At 34.3% G+C, this 17931-nt stretch overlaps 2 protein-coding genes across 5 annotated transcripts in view; both read left to right on the top strand.

The window, feature by feature from the left end:
* The window catches only part of LOC106870144 (asparagine--tRNA ligase, cytoplasmic), a 33316-nt gene extending 28527 nt beyond the window's left edge, over window positions 1-4789 (top strand). The window contains exons 14-18 of the mRNA XM_089348923.1: window positions 737-872; window positions 1395-1508; window positions 3041-3172; window positions 3299-3430; window positions 4474-4789. Of these exons, the coding sequence (XP_089205049.1) occupies window positions 737-872; window positions 1395-1508; window positions 3041-3172; window positions 3299-3430; window positions 4474-4605 (646 nt within the window). The 3' untranslated portion in view covers window positions 4606-4789. The remainder of the gene's footprint in view (window positions 1-736; window positions 873-1394; window positions 1509-3040; window positions 3173-3298; window positions 3431-4473) is intronic.
* A 6412-nt stretch (window positions 4790-11201) lies between these two features.
* Window positions 11202-17931, top strand: part of LOC106870142 (putative E3 SUMO-protein ligase RNF212) — a 29908-nt gene continuing 23178 nt past the window's right edge. For 3 of the 4 annotated variants that reach the window (XM_089348921.1, XM_014916134.3, XM_089348920.1), the window contains exons 1-3: window positions 11225-11371; window positions 14880-15023; window positions 16448-16509. In XM_089348921.1, coding sequence (XP_089205047.1) covers window positions 14915-15023; window positions 16448-16509 — 171 coding nt within the window. In that variant the 5' untranslated portion in view covers window positions 11225-11371; window positions 14880-14914. Of the gene's footprint in view, window positions 11436-14879; window positions 15024-16447; window positions 16510-17931 lie in introns of all 4 variants that reach the window. The other variant, XM_014916135.3, reaches the window with a different exon arrangement.

The following is a 17931-nucleotide window of genomic DNA, read 5'->3' as shown; positions in this document are numbered from 1 at the left end:
GATTTCTTTTCGTTGAACTTTATAGTCAGCCTTTCTTGTGAGCAAACACACATGCTTAGTTGACCACACTCAACTTCTTCCTCTCAGATTATTTAAATAATTCAGTACACTAAAATATATTTTTATGGTTAAAACGTATACAGTCTGCTTATGGGTTGAAATTTGGCAAAATATACCTAAAGTTATTAGTAATATAGGACAGATACCAAATTAATTGCAGTTTCAGATTTATTGACCTTTGTCAGAGTTTTCTTAATTCCATTGCAGTGATGGAAGAAAATTCATACCTGTGCAGATAATGCTTAAATTTACATAGATTATTGCATATCCTTCTATCACATTATCATGTTTCACTAACTGCACACTATCATATGGATATGTTTCACTAACTATACACTATCATACAACTATGTTTCATTAACCACACACCATCATACAACCATGTTTCACTGCCTGCACTATCACACATCTGCATTTTACTGGCCATCCAACATTACAGAGCTATATTTCACCAACCATAAATCATCATCCCATTATGTTTCACTGACTATACATTATAACAGTAATATTTCACTAATCATACACTATCATGCAACTGTTTCACAATCTATACACTATTATCAACACTACATATTACAAATGCCAGCTGAAAACTTCTTACTCTATTTTTATTTCATCATGTTTATTTTATCAATCTATCTCACTAATAATTATGGTTTCCTTGTTTTCCTGCCAGGTACACACATGTAGAAGCTGAGTGTCCTTTCATTACATTTGATGAGCTTCTTGATCGTGTGGAATATCTAGTCTGTGATGTTGTTGACAGAGTGTTAAAATCTCCTCTTGGACATCTTGTCCATGAACTGAATCCAGTAAGTATCTTTAGATATATTTCTGATAGTATTTTATAAAACGCAGCCTCAGCACATGGCAACTGAAATCACTATGGTATAAATAAAGTCATAATTAGTGAGGTCATTGTTGCAAACTATTTTGTTATGGGTGAAATGTTGTTGTCAATGCGTATTTTATCTGTTTGTCAACCAATATTTTCATACATAATGAAAAATCAATTTTTTTAGTACAAAAATATGTACAACTGAAATTACCTCAAAAACCATCCCCAATTCACTTTTATCTTCATAGATTTATTTATATTCTTTAGCATTTGTAACAGATTTTATATAAAAACAATTCTTATAATAAAAACCATCAAATATGAAGTGGGATTGTTATATATTTTTAAACCAAGTTGACCATGACTAACAGCATAAATGAAACATGTTTAAGGACATGTTATAATCTCTTTGAGGCTTATATTGGGAAATTTCACTCCCTTCTAGTTGACATTCTCAAAGTCATATCTATGTATTTATTATTACATTTTTTTCCAGACTTTCCAACCTCCTAAACGTCCTTTCAGAAGAATGGCTTATAAAGATGCTATTGAATATCTAAAGGAGCATGACATTCGAAAAGAGGATGGTACTTTCTATGAATTTGGAGAGGTTAGTATCATTGGATATAAATGAGTCAACCCCTGTGTTAGTTATTTAATAATTTAGATTGTATCAATTGTATTATCTTCAGGTTTCATATATAAAACCTATGGAAAGTAAGTTACTATACTAACTATACTCAAGTGTTCCCTTGAATGGTAGATTTAATTTATTGCCCAATTTAATACTGCCATCTAACCCTTTGATGCCTTTAGCAGAATCCCTCCTGGTGATGATCCTATTAAATGACTTAGCATGTAATGACTAATTATATTCTTGGTTTTGACCTTTACTCATCTCTTTTACCACTGTCAACTCAGGTAATATGTAATTCCTTCTATAATAGTTTAGTGTAGGCAGTCTAAGAGAACAAGGATAGCAAAACATAAATGATATACGTTAGAGGCCTGGTAAATCAGGTGAGCTAACCTCTAGGCCAGTGGTTCCCAACTTGAGGTTCGCAAAAGTAGTACTAGGGGTCCGTGAAGTAAATTCAAAATTTCATATATATATATATATATATATATATATATATATATATATATATATATATATATATATGTGTGTGTGTGTATGTATATGTATGTGTGTATATGTACCGCCTGACTGGCCCTCGTGCTGGTAGCATGTAAAGCACCTACTACACTCTCAGAGTGGTTGGCATTAGGAAGGGCATCCAGCTGTAGGAACTCTGCCAGATCAGATTAGAGCCTGGTGCAGCCATCTGGTTCCCCAGTCCTCAGTCAAATCATCCAACCCATGCTAGCATGGAAAGCGGACATTAAACGATGATGATATATATTTATATATATATATATGTAAGGATGAGCATATTAAAAAGTATCTGTGAGAAAACTCATTTAAATAAAAGGGTTGGAAACCACTGCTCTAGGCATGAACCACATCTTGTTTACTGTTGTTACATATGTTGGTGAAAGGGAATGCACTGAATAACACAAAACAATTTTAAAAGCTAGTATAGCTTGAATGAGTCATTGTTGTTTGTAAAATAGGAGTGGTCTTTACCTTATTTTACCATGTATTGGTTACAAGGTAGAGCAGAGGCATGTGAGATGGTGTGGGTCCTAGGAAAACCTGCATGTGATGTGATCCCAGTTACATCAGACATCTGTATACTAGCGGACAGCTAGGTCTTTGTTGGTCCAATTGGCCAGAGCTGACTCTAGTCTTCAGGCCACATCAAGTTCTTTCATCATGTGGAGGACCTCACTGTCGAGAGTGTGACTACAAAGCACTTATTTATCCCTCCATCTAAATTCGATACTTAAAATTATTTTATTTAATTATTTTCCCCTGATAATTAAAACATCTTATAACTCTGCTTTTGAAGCTCAATGGAATAAAATAGAAACCTGATTTGAAAATCTGGTAATGGGGCAGTGGTTGACAATAGGAATACTGCTTCAAAAAACAAAATCTTCATCTAATCCATGCCAGTATAGAAAAATGGATATTCAATAAAAATGAATATTTATGTGAAAGTTAGGCATGTAAAACTGATTTTTTTTTTTCTTTTTTAGGACATTCCAGAAGCACCTGAAAGGAAAATGACAGATCAAATAAATGAACCAATCCTTCTGTGTCGATTCCCAGCTGAAATTAAATCTTTTTATATGCAGAAATGTGCAGATGATCGTGCTGTCACTGAATCAGTAAGTTTTCAAATAATTTTTTAGCCTAGAACTTTTATCTGTTACTCTGCCTGCTTCACAATAGAAGCTTTACAATGTGGCCTTAATGTTAAGTTATTTAATGATTTTTTTTTCACATTGTTATAGGTTGATTTGCTGATGCCAAATGTAGGTGAAATTGTTGGTGGCTCTATGAGGATGAATGATGAAAAGGAACTTCTTGAAGCCTATAAAAGAGAAGGAATTGACCCGACTCCTTACTATTGGTACACTGACCAGGTAATCATTTGTTGTTCAGAAGATCTTATGGTAATTAATTAATCTATTGTTTGGGAGCAAACCACAAGATATAGCCAGATATGTTTTAGTCTGCTCTTCCAATGTATTTATTACATTGTTATTATTCAATAGATGTTTGTATGGAGAGCAGTTCCACAACAAATGTGTGAAAGAATCATTAAAAAACAAAGTCCCATTTCCCAATGTTATACATAAAAGTCTTCTAAATTAGTTTGGGGTGTGAACTGAGGAAGCAGTCTACTATTAGATGTATTTTTATGTTTGTCTGAATCAAATGAGAAAGTTAGTCTTAAGTGCAGATGAGACTGATATACATAATTGTAGTCATTCAGTGGCAATATTCAGTCCAATAGGAAGAGGATAGACATGTGGATGAAAAGTTTAAGAAATGGAGTTATTAACTGGAATCTCAAACATGTATATAGTGATGGAGATAAACTGGTATCAGCCTATTAAAAATAGCTCATTTAATGCTGTCTAAAAGTACAAATATGCAAATTAGACAAGCCACTATGGTGTTAACATAATTTATGGCTGTTTTATACTATAGCTAAATGCTCTGTGCTATTGACTGGAGGAAAGAAGTTGAATATGTCTTCTCTGAGGAGCAGTCAACAAACCATGAAATAGTTCATCAAAAGACTTGCCTCTTATTTTGGCACATCAGTAGCATAGAAAGAATGTATTTACATTCTTTGTTCATCCACAGAGAGGCTTTATAAATTTAAATTTGTTCCAGTTCTGATTTACACTACATTGTGCATAAAATAGAAAGATCAATAGTTTAAGCTATGTCAGTTCTAGCATTCACATCTTAAATACGGCAGATTATTCTACTTGCTAAATGCTAAGGCTTTCATCTTACAGTTACAATTACATATTTCAAAGACTATCAAGTTATATATGTACACTTGTTCCCACAAGACAAAGAATTATATTTTTAAGAATTAGATTTAAAAAAAAAATTCATTTGGTTTGTAGTTGTATTAATAACATGTCTTTGATTTTCATTTCTTTTCCAGCGTAAATTTGGTAGCTGTGAACATGGTGGCTATGGACTTGGTCTGGAGCGTTTCCTCTGCTGGCTTCTGAATCGATACCATATCCGAGATGTGTGCCTGTATCCACGTTTCATTGAACGATGCAAACCTTAACTTTGAGCTGTTGACTATAATCTTTTCTACATAATTAAAATGTAATTCTTAATTTGAAATGCAGCGCTTCATAGAGAACAGGCTCAACTTTCCAAACCTTACCTTTTATGAACTTCATTTTATTTAACCGTAATCATTTCTTTTCTGTTTTTTATTGACCAATCTGATAAACGCTTCTCAGAAATTATTGCCTTGCTATTATTATTATTATTGTTGTTATTGTTAAGGTGGTGAGCTGGCATGCAGACAAAAATGCTTAGCATTTCGTCCATCTTGAAAATCCAAGTTCAAATTCTACCAGAGTCAACTTTGCTTTTCATGCTTTTGGGGTTGATAAAATAAGAGCCATCTGAGCACTGGAATCAATTTAAATGACTAGCCACCTTTCTCCCAAAATTTCAGGCTTTGTGTCTATAGTAGAAAGAATTATTATTATTATTATTATTATTATTATTATTATTATTATTAAGGCAGTGAGCTGGCAGAACCATAAACAGCTAAATGCTTTCAGGGTTGATATATTAAGTACTAGTCAAGTCCTGGAGTTGATGTGATTGACTATTTCCCCACCACCACTACAAACTCCAGGCTTTGTGCTTACTGTAGAAAGGTTACTACTACTACTACTACTACTACTATTGTTAGACCAGTGGAATAGCAGAATTACTAGAGTATCAGACAAAATGCATTACAGTATTTTTTTTTTGGGGGGGGGGCTCTTTAAATTGTCATTTCAAATTCTACCATGGTCAACTTTGCCTTATGTCTTTTGTGAGTTGATAAAATAAAGCACCAGTCAAGTACTGGAGGTGATTTAATTGGCTAAACCCCTTCTCCAAATTTCTGGCCTTTGCCTATGTTAGAAACAATTACTATTATGATTGAATTTAATCCCACCCAAGTTGATAAAATATGTACTAGGTTAATATAATTGACTTTTCTCTCCCCAGAAATGTGTAATCTTGTGCTTAAGATAAAAATCAAACACTTGCCATTCTTTTCAACAAACAAGAACTTAATTTACAATAATTAGAAACAGTTAATTAGCAATAATGTTCACATTTTAGCACTGATGGAGATTTGATAGCTAATTAATGCACTGACAGATGTGTATGAGTGTATATGTATGATTTTAAACATGTGCATGTTGAGTTAAATGTTGCTATATTAGTCTGACATGCATGCAGTTATGGCAGTTTACTGCTTGGGCAGGATGTAATCAGTGAATTCCATTTCACTTAAAGAGCAAAATATGGCATGGTGAAAGGTTAAGCATCAGAAATTTCCCAGCCTAACTCTTAGATGTTTTAGGACAGCATTGCATTTGAATAAACATTGTTTCTTGGGTGCAAGTCTCCCAAGCCTACTAATTAAATGACACAAAAGACTGCATATAAGATATACTTCAAAAATATGAATCGATTTAATAAATTTTGTGGTCATTCTTAATAAAAATTTTGATCTTAGAATAGTAGGTAAAAAGAAAATGTTGGAAAAAAACATTGTTATTTCTTAGTTGATAAAGGCAGTAAGCTGGCAGAATTGTTAGCATGCTGGACTAAATGCTTCGTAGCATTTCTGGTTTTACATTCTGAGTTCAATAAAGTGATAAATGGGGTTGATGTTATCAACTAGCCCTCTCCCCCAGAATTTCAGGTCTTGTACATATTGTAGAAAGAATTATTTCTTAGCTCATAATAATAATGATAATTACATATTTTACCAGAAATGTATTAAGAAAACAATTAATTTAAATATAAATGATAAAAGAACTAATTAATCATTTTAAAAATAAAAAGGTAGTTACCTTGACTATTTTTGGCTGTCATTGTATATTTGCCTTTTTCATACCCAGTCGTTTCTGACATGTAAATTGAAATACTAATTATGACTATATCACACACCAAAATCACCTTAGTAATGAAATGTAATGCATACATCCTTGTCTAATGTTTGCTTATTATTCTAGGTTTTCTTCTTCCGTTAGCTATGTGGTCCATCATTTCTTTCATCTCACTTTCTCTCACCCTTTCTCTCTTCTCCATTGGGTAAGTGATGGAAATATTGTAACAAAGAAATGTAAAAACGATTTTGAATGAATAAAGAATAATTTCTGATCTAAAGTTACTATTGTTTTCTGACTAAAAATAAAAACACAACAAATGTAGACCTAACTGCACACTTTCTCACAATATTTGTAATAAGGTCTCAGGTAGACAAACACAAAGGTAGGCAGTGATTGATGGGTATGTGAAGAAAGTACAAAGTAAAAGAGAAAAAGAAAATTTCAAAAATTTTTTCAAGGATGCAGTTAATGATCAGTCATGTGCAAAAAAAGAAAGCTATCCAATTTATTTATTGATTTAAACTAGTTGAAAAGAAGATTGAAAAAAATGTTATTTATATAAACTTAACATGAGTTACTGTACTTGTGTATTAGTTATATTGTGTGTGTTTATAAATATAGTTAGCATTAAGCAAAAAGTGGGTGTATAGACAATGTAACTTAAGATTCTAATCAAAAACATTTCACTTTATAGTTTCCTCAGTTCTGTACCAATATATATATGTTCAATAAGGTGGTGAGTTGGCAAAATTGTTAACATGCCGGGTGAAATGCTTAGCAACATTTAGTCCGTCTTCATGTTATGAATTCAAATTCTGCAGAGGTTGACTTTGCCTTTCATCCTTTCAGGATTGATAAAATGAGTACCAGTTGAGTACTGGGGTCAATGTAATCAACTTACCCTCTCCCCTGAACTTGCTGGACTTGTGTCAAGATTTGAAACCAATATATATGTTCAACAGTAACATCTTCAAATAAAAGAGTATTTATGAAATAAAAAGGTCTGCTTACTACAAATTGATATATAATGCACTCTCTGCTACCTATTAAGAAAAAACTTACCTTGCTGCATTGGAAAAAATACTTCTGCTAAAAGCATAGCTAGTCACCATAACATTGCAGAAAGAACTGATATTTTAAGCACACAAAACCCTTATATAACATTAAATGACCACAAACCAAGCATTTCATATCGTATGACCACTGGATTGTTCAACCCATTGAAAATTGATGTTGGAAGTGTAATTAAATCTATAAATGATTCATTTTCTACCATTAAACACCAATCTCCATTACAATTCTTGAACAATTCTTTTTCTGTAATTGAATAGTTCATAGCCAACCAAAATGAAAATGAATGTCACATCTTCAGTTTGATAACTACAATGATATTCTTCCATCCAACCACAAGAAAATACTCAGCATTGTAATTATGTGAAATTGATAACAACATTGAAACAACTGGACATGAAAACAATCTTACAAAAAAACATGTATTCTTTAATTACACCCCAAGGATAAAATTGGTAAAATGAGAATACACAACCTTTTGACATTAGTTTGGGTGCTAAGAATGCCACTGATGTTAGCAACTTTATAATTATTAATTCAAGTTCCGACATATATCTTTAAGTTTTTATAAAGATGATGGTCTCATTATACTTAGAAACTATGATAAACAAAAACACACTCCAAAGAGATTTTATAGCTTTTTTAAGAATTAAGTTTCAAAATCACTTACTACCAATACAGAAAATCAACTCAAAAAATACAATGCATTAAAAAATTCTCTAACCACCCAAAGAAAATTATTAGTCTCATCCATCAGAATCTCAACTATCTTTAAAGAAATGCACATAGTAATGATGAAACTCAAAGAAGTAATGACAAGAGACTTCAACTACCACAATAACAACAAAACCCCAACCTTGACCTAGTAACAGGAAAAGCAACATGATCTGATCCTATATAATTAAAATATTCTTCAACCTTTTGTATAAACATTTCTCTCCTAACTGCAACAACTATACACTCTGAAATAAAAAAAATAAAAAAACATTAAAAAATCTCTTATTTTACAATCCATAACTTCTTGGAAATAGCTCACATCCAGCCATGTAAAACAAAACCAAGAACCAGACAGCCTCACTCTAAGTAACTGTAATTCATACATGAAGTTGCTTGGAGGTAGGAGGTGGATGCGAACGGCTGCATTTCATTTTTCATTTTACCTAATTCATCTTTTCCATTCATTTGGTTTTTTTTTTTTTTGTCCCCACTTTGTGCTGTCTCCTCTATGTGCGACCTTCATGGTCAATTTCATGAAATAAAGAAGCTTACTTCCCAACCACATGGTTCTGGGTTCAGTCATACTGTGTGGCACCTTAGGCAAGTGTTTTCTATTATAGCCTCAGGCTGACCCAAGCCTTGTGAGTGGATTTGATAGGCGGAAACTGAAAGAAGCCCGTTATATATTTGTGTGTGTGCCCCCCCCCCCCCAACCGGTGTTGGTGTGTTAACATCCCCGTAATTTAGCAGCTTGGCAAAAGAGACCGATAGAATAAGTACTAAGCTTACAAAGAATAATTCCTGGGGTTGATTTATTCGACTAAAACCCCTTAAGGTGGTGCTTCAGCATGGCTGCAGTCAAATGACTGAAACAAATAAAAGAATATACATAGAGAGAGAAAACTGAAAATATTCAAACGATGAACATTCATGTATAAATATATAGATATTTATAGATTAACAGAGCAGACTTACACAGAGAACAAAGACACAAAAAATTGAAGGGAGAAGGTATGGTATTACAGGCCCAACAGTTATTTCGGGGGACTGGGAATTATGTCATAATATTGGCAGATACATCTGCCAACATTCGCAAAAAGTTAATGATATGCAACCAGTAGTGAAAGCATATAAACATTAGGTAAATCCGGTCTCCATCTTCAAGGTGGAGAAATACGTATCTATGCAGGTATTCCTACACATCTGTGTACACATTTACACGTGTACATAGATGAATTCTGACCGAATATTTTATCTCACAAAAAAATAAAAAAGTAACACATCCACTTTTATGCATGATTTGTATTGATCTTTAAACGTACACTATATGTATACTTAAAAATATATGAAGAGAAATACATGAGGAATAATAAGAATTCATTAATATCGTAATAGCTTACATGCTACAAATGATGTTAACTGATGTATGGTAAGTGATGGTACAGTGGAAGATACAAGAGGGATCCGAATTTTTGCCTAGCAGACAGTGCTTGATTAACCAGTAAGCAAGTGCTTGAGGTATCAAAGAAAGTGGGGCACCATAGAAAAGGTAAATGGTTTATGGCACAAAAGAAATCCCTTTAAACTGAAGAAGTGGTGCTTCTACCCGTATACCTTGGGAGGCTTGCTTCCAGGGTTATTGTAGAAGACATACCCCCCAGAAGTGGATGTAGCCTGGCTGGTAGCTGCCATACTACTAGGCATGGAGAAGGTGGTGGTCCTCCAGGCCACCAGGCAAGAGCATTCAGGATGCTTTATCTCTACTATGTATAGAAGCATGCAAATAAAAAAAAGTATAAAACTTTTCAGATATAAATAGAGGAAGTATACAAAAATAAACATTATTTTTCATCTTACATGTTAGTTTTGTTTCATTTTGAGAAGTGAAAATTTATTTTACGGTTTATTATTATTATTATTTATATTTTGAGTTACATATATATGGGGGCACCTAAATCTTTTAAATACTTAGGACCTCTATAGATCTTAACCCAGCCCTGCTAGCAGATTATCATCAGTATCTGTCGCAGAGGTGAAGAACTTATCCAGAGTTACTTGACATTTACGGTGCACCATCTCTTTATACAGTTCAGTGTGGGAACTGAGCTGAATATTAATTCTTCTTGTAATTTTTATGTTGCATTTACTATTGGAATCGTTATCAATGAAAACTTGTAGACCTTTCTCTATACGTGTCAAATCTTTTGCCATATTCTTTTCGATCAATTGATATGGTGCAGATTCTACATCCCCTTCTTGCCCTGCATCAGTACCTTATTAGTCGAACTTACCCAAGCAACTCAACCACATCATCTACTTTTCAAACCCTATATCATTTATCAGTGTTACAATATCTTGTTCAACTTGATGTAAGCTCTTTTGCAGGTGGTAAGCCTGCAAAAGCACGAAAGCCATCTGGCCATGTTTTGCCAAATAGCATTCATAGCCAAGAACTTCATTTCATCACATGATTTCTCTACATTCATAATGTCGAACTTTTTTCAGAAGCCTCAAACTATAGGTTTATCCCCTCCATCAAGTAATTTTATGATGTGACAGAAATAATTCTTCTGAAATCAAACTCTACCGTGTCAAAAAAAGAATAACATTAATTAATGTTATCCTAGACACATAACGTCTGGAACAATACGCGATAGTCACGAGTGGAGCGTCTTTGATCTATTGGGTAATGGTTAATCTGGAGATAAACAACAAAAAAATGAACAATACCAGATTCAGTTCGAATCATAGCGGTATCGAATTTGCCTTTCATTTTCTCTGCCTAAAAACTCTGTCAAAAACTTTAGAATTCTCTTCTCCTTATGACAAATCTATTCTATTTCTTGAACTTTGCTTTTTACTTTCCTCTTGGTCGAATAAAATAACTTCCAACCATACTGAGTTTAATTCTACCGTCCACAGCCCACCAATACCAGATTGTCGGAATTTACCGATCGTTACCGGATAATGCCGGAACACTCGTACACGAACATACGACAATATTTGCAGGCACCCACATCTTCCAATAATTTAATTTTCCTTATTGATGTTAGGATTGTCTTCCGAACAGTTTTATGGATAAACAACCTACTTGATTGATAAAAGCAATGATATACACTCTATGATTTCGAGGTGAACTTTATTCATATTCATTATTATTACTGAAATGTTAGTCATTCACAAAAATCATCAAAATGTAAGTTTTGCGATATTTGAAGACAATTTTGTAAAAAAATCTTATTCGTAAATGAAGAAATTAATTGTATATCATAAACCTTCCCTAGTTTCAGTCAATTTTCATCCTTGATCTTTTCCCTTCATTTACTTAAAGACCAACGTTATTTTATCCTTTGCAACCGACCAATTTGTTTTGAAATGGAGTCCCACTTGATTGTTCCTTATGGGTCGTCTCCACAAAAGAATTCAATGAACAGACGAAGACTTTGACATTTTGTGAAAGCTACCTACTTATTCTATTCTTGTGGGTTGTATTTTTCACAACCTTCATGTTTGATATTCCACTTTAACCACAATCAAACATTGTGTGTATAAGATTGTTGATATTCCAAGATGTATGTTAATACTTACTGCTATCACAAATACCGTAATATATATTTGATCAGTCAGTTTACCATCCTTCCTTCCTACTCTGTTTACCTAATGCGATTGTTCGATCTGCTTGGAATAGAAACCAGATCTTTCTCAAATCACCCTACTGCATTCGGAAAGGAAGCAATATTGGATAATGTAGTGCTAAATACACTGAGCTTACAAAAAGACTGGTTGTGGCTTGAATATGTTGGATCAGAGCTGATCTGGAGTTGAACAGCTCCAAAAAGAAATGCTTAAACCGTGGTAACAAACTAAAAAGCTAAGTAACTAATAAAATATGAATTTCAGAGAACAGTTTTCTCTTTAGAATTGTGACCATTAATGTATGTCTTTTATGAATGTCACAGCTTTGCTTTTATGCCAATAATAATAATAATTAATTCTGGTTTTATTGGCCACAAGGGCTAATATAAATTAAAAACATGTAAGTCGATAACTTCTGGAATATTAATTGTTGTTGTATGGCAACGAACTGACAGAATCGTCTGTCTTCACATTCTGATTTCAGATTACGACGAGGTCAACTTTGCCTTTCATTTTTCGGAGTCGATAAAATAAGTACCAGTAGAGTACTGGGGATTAATGTAATTGACTTACTCCCACCTCCGAAATTGCTGGTCTTGTGCCCAAAATTTTGAAACTAATATTAATTACTGTTGTGAAAAAAACCACTCATTTGGTTTACTAAATATGCTACGTCTTCATCTTTTATACTAAATACCGATGCCATGTCAACATCAAAGCGCACTTGGTATTGAATGTCTTTTGCATTCATTACTTCGTTCCGTCATAACAGCTAAATGTAAAACAATAATATACGTGCTGATGGGGAAGCTTCTATGTAGTCTTCTTCCATTGTAATTACATTAACGTCTTGGATACATTATAAGAATATTAACCGACTGGTATTTTATATCAAATCCCCAAAAGGTTGTATTCAAAGTTGATCTTCGAGGATTACAACGTGGACATCAAGGGCCATAACTAAATGTTACAAGGCGTTAAGTCTGACGTGATAATTACTGTTAAGATTTGTTCAGAAATAGCAGACAGCTTTTCAGATTATACTTTACGCGCCATTAGAAAAGGAAGGATACATTTAATAATATAGTCCAAGATACAATAAATAGATAAAAAAAAAAAAAAAGACGGATTATTAGGGGCTTGAGTGTCTTCTTCAGTCACAGGGTTGTTTGATCAGAGCTGTACTTCGATAACTTAGAGACAATCATTTAAGTTTATTGTCCAGCACTTTCCCCACTAAATTTCCCATTTTCTACCTTAAGACTTATTTTGATCAAACCATATAGAATGAAATGTTACATATGTGAATTCCTTTTTTTTTTTTTTAAATAAATAGATTATCACAAACTCTTATGGATTTGACTATAAATTTTTATGAATTCAATGTCAACTAAAGTTTGTTTTATATTATAGAATGTGCTGCCTTCATATTCTAGCATTAAAATAAACGTTTTTCCTTACCCTAGAAGGTCCTAACTTCAATCCAAGAAAATCCCAGAGAACAATTAACAGATATGATTGCCAGAAATGCACCGCTAAACCCAGTATCCAGTGATGTAATAGTGTTAATAATAATAGATTGATAGATACATTTGTATACATTAGTTCTCTGCATATAAGTCGTGTAGATTGAACTCCTTTAAGTGTTTGCATAAAAAAAATACAAGTGCACAAATCTTAATAGCTAAAGGTTAATTCCTGTGTTAATGGAGCCAAAACACACACACATGTACATATACAGGGTGCATAAGTTATCTGAAGGTAGATTTATGTTTATTAAAAAACAGATATATAATAACTAATAATAAGTTTATTATCAAAAAAATGCTATGAGGATAAAAATAAACCTCCATTTCCTCAACTTCAATAACTGCTTCTATATGAGATCTAAATCATCCACATGCTCAAATCAAGTGGTCCTGGTTCATTTTGGATATTACTCTGACTATGGTGGCTTTCAAAGAATCTTTGGTGTTATGGGTGTGTTCATTGACACTCAACACATATTAGTCCAGTGGATTGAGATCTGGGGAATTAGGAGGCCAAATGCTAGGGATTATGTGATCATGAGAAATTTTCAATCATCCATTTCTGTGTTACTTGAGCCATGCAAGATAGTGCAGTCTTGCTGAAGCACATATGATATTCCATTGCATACACTGTCTATTCAGGGCTTAATAACTGCTTCCAGGACCTCAATGTAGGTGGCCTTGCTGAGAACCCCTAAAACCATGACAGTTGCAGGAAATTTTGTATACATAACTCTTGGAACTTCAGAAGAATCTGCATATAACCATCTTCTGTTAACTTTTTGATCTTGGTTGAAGTTTTTCTCATCTGAGAAAAACCAAATCAAATCTACTGGATTTTTCAGTTTGTCTAAAAGCCTTTTAGATCTGATATAGCAATTTTCTGTAGCTTTTTCTGATATAAATTGACCTTTCCTCATCATAAAAGACTTATATCTGATGTTTTCATGGACAACATTTCTGATTGTTCCTTCTGACACATGGAGATATTTTGCAATTGACCTCATAGATTTTCTGGGATTGTAATCAATGGTCTGTTGAATTTGCTGGATACATTCATGTGTTCTGATGATTTTGGAGCATTTAGAATGTTTTTTTTATGCTTTGATACGAGTGATATGTTTCCATCTTTAGTTTCTTACTCCTTACAAACTTTGTAGACAAAAGATTTAGTAACTTTTAAAAATCAAGATATTTCCAAGTCACCATGACCAGCATTAATAGCCATGATAACAGCATGCCTCTTCATTTCTTGAGTAAGCTGAGAGTCTGTCATTATTATTTTGTGAAACAAAGATTATATAAAGTTAGCAAAAACTGCAGCAATGACCCCAAAAAGGTATGTCCTCAAATACCTTATGCACCCTGCATATTCATTTTTGCTTTATATATTTTTCCGGGTAGTTCAATATATGAATACATTTTGAGTCCTACTGACATTTCAAATATTTTATTTTTTCTGATATATTTTTCAGTTATAAGTTCTCCAATTCTGAGTAAGTAACATAGAATGGTAGATTGGCTTCACTGCAACCTATGTTTCAACCAGCCTGGCAATGGTATTAAATTTTCTCTCACCAGCTGTGGGCATATTTACTGTGAGAAGTGTTTAAATGAAGGTAAGCAGCTTTGTGGTTTTTGTACAAGAACCATCATCATTTAGATTTTTTTTTTTTTATTTAAATGTAATTTAAAAATAACAACGGCTTAAAAAATGAATAAAAACTTTGGAAATGATTTGGTTACAGGTTCACAGCCGACATATCTGTGATACAGATATGCAGACTTCATTTCTAAGTAAATTAACTTGGAAATATGTGTAGCTAGACTTATCAAATTTATTGCATTTTTATTAACTCTAATTTTCTCAAATTATCTCATTGAAATAAACCTGCAATATACTATTCTCATCTATTCAAGGGAACTACTTCTCATTGAATTTATACCATGTAATTGGAATAAACCCTTAATCAACAAGCCACTGTGGCTCTCAAAAATTGATATTCTGTTTCTCTGCAGCTCAACATCTTGATCTTGTATGTGCTTATTGTATTTTTATCACCAAAACATAAAGGAACCCAGTCTACACTTGAAGTATACTGATCTAAAAATAGCTTATAACAAGTTTGTTTATATTAAATATTACTTTTCTAATTTAGAAAAGTAACTCCGAGATTTGAATTATTTGTCATATTAAAATGATAAATATATTTCTTTAAATAAATATGCGTGCACACACACACACACACACACATGTATGTATATATATATATATATATATATATGTGTAATGTCAATGTGAATACCCGTCAGAGTGTAAGTATCTTGAGAGAAAAGCTGAACATTAGAAGCATCAGTTGTGGCGTGCAAGAGAGACGATTGCGCTGGTATGGACATGTGGTGAGAATGGAGGAGGATAGCTGCGTGAAAAAGTGCCACACCCTAACAGTTGAGGGAACCCGTGGAAGAGGTAGGCCCAGGAAGACCTGGGCTGAGGTGGTGAGGCAAGACCTTCGTACATTGGGCCTCACCGAGGCGATGACTACGGACCGAGACCTTTGGAAATGGGCTGTGCGTGAGAAGACCCGGCAAGCCAAGTAAGATCGTTGCCAGTGCCCCTGGACTGGTTCTTGTGCGGGTGGCACATGAGATGCACCATTTTGAGCGTGGCCGTTGCCAGTACCGCCTGACTGGCTCCTGTAGGATTTTCGAGCGAGATCGTTGCCAGTGCCCCTGGACTGGCTTGTGCGGGTGGCACATAAAAGACACCATTTCGAGCGTGGCCGTTTTCGTGCGGGTGACACGTAAAAGCACCCACTACACTCTCTGAGTGGTTGGCGTTAGGAAGGGCATCCAGCTGTAGAAACTCTGCCAAATCAGACTGGAGCCTGGTGTTGCCATCCGGTTTCACCAGTCCTCAGTCAAATCGTCCAACCCATGCTAGCATGGAAAGCGGACGTTAAACGATGATGATGATGATGATGATGATATATATATATATTGTAACTTAGGAGTTTTGCACATTCTTTTTTATTCTTTACAGGGACAAGAGAAAACTGCAAAATGTGCAAAGCAGTGTGCAACAGTATTCTATTAACAGGAAAGGTTTGAATGAAATTACAATTTTCAGCACTGTTTTCCTTCTTAGTTAAATATGTTTATATTTTTGTATATAATTCAAAATAAATTATGCAATTGTTTTAAGAAGGAGAGAGAGAGAGAGAGAGAGAGTAAATTCCCAGTAAACCAAGCCCACAAAACAGTTTTTGTTCTTAACTGAAGTCATTTCATCTTATTAGGCATACCTTTCTTTCATTGGACACTAAACTCTGCTTGCGAAGACCTGTTGAGGCAAGTGAAATCGAAATCAAAATCGATGACAGTGCCGCATGACTGGCATCCGTGCTAGTGGAGCGCTAAGAGCACCATCCGAGCATGATTGTTGCCAGGGCCGCTAACTGGCCCCTCTGCTGGTGGCACATAAAAAGCACCATTCGAGCGTGATCGTTACTGGCACTTGTGCCGGTGGTACATGAAAAACAACGTTCGAGCGAGGATGTTGCCAGTGCCACTGTACTAGCCCTCGTACTAGTGGCACGTAAAAGTACCCACTACACTCTCGGAGTGGTTGGTGTTAGGAAGGGCATCCAGCTGTAGAAACTCTGCCAGATCAGACTGGAGCCTGGTGCAGCCATCTTGCTCACCAGTCCCCAGTCAAACCGTCCAACCCATGCCAGCATGGAAAGCAGATGTTAAACGATGATGATGAATATTTCTGCCAAAGGTATAAATATTAACAATATGTTACAACCCACCTCTTTTCAAGGTTTCATGTATTGGGTTGGCAACTAAGTTTTTTTAAATTTAAATTTTTTAAAAGGCTTAATAAAGAATATCAACTAATTAATCAATAATGTATTCACCCTTGTTTACAACTTCTTCCCAACGTTCAACAAGATACTCAATTTCGACTTGAAAAATTGATCCAACCAAGCTCTCAATTCTGCATCAGTACTGGACGAAACTTTGTGCATAACATTTGAAAGAGTTCGAAAGAGGTGGAAATCCATTGGTGCCAAATCAGGAGAGTACGGTGGGTGTGGTAGCACTTCTCAATCATGTGTGTGAAGATGCTTCTCTATAGCAGTGTGAGAGCATTCAATTTTCTCTGCCAGTTCCCTTGTCGTTTGACGAGAATTTTCATGCAAAATTTGGTTTAACCGCTCTTCATTGAACTCAACTGGACGGCCAGAACAAGGTGCATCTTTGAGGTCAAAATTTCCATTTTTGAAATTGGCATACCAATCACAAGTGGTTCTTTCAGCTATGGCACCCTCTCCATACACAGCACAAATGTCGCGAGCAGCTTTTGCGGCCTTAGAACCTTGATTAAAAGCAAAAAGATGAAAGTGTCGAAAATCCTCGTTTTTCTTAACTTGACATTCCATTTTAATGATCTGAAAATAAACAAAAATTAACTAAAATTAACTAGAAAAAAACAAAATAGATTCCAAAATGATTCAAAAC

The sequence above is a fragment of the Octopus bimaculoides genome, chromosome 3 (genome assembly GCF_046866305.1).
Source record: "Octopus bimaculoides isolate indiv1 chromosome 3, ASM4686630v1, whole genome shotgun sequence".
NCBI lineage: Eukaryota > Metazoa > Mollusca > Cephalopoda > Octopoda > Octopodidae > Octopus > Octopus bimaculoides.
The sequence above is the reverse complement of the archived record's forward strand: the minus strand, read 5'-3'. Positions and strand labels throughout refer to the sequence as shown.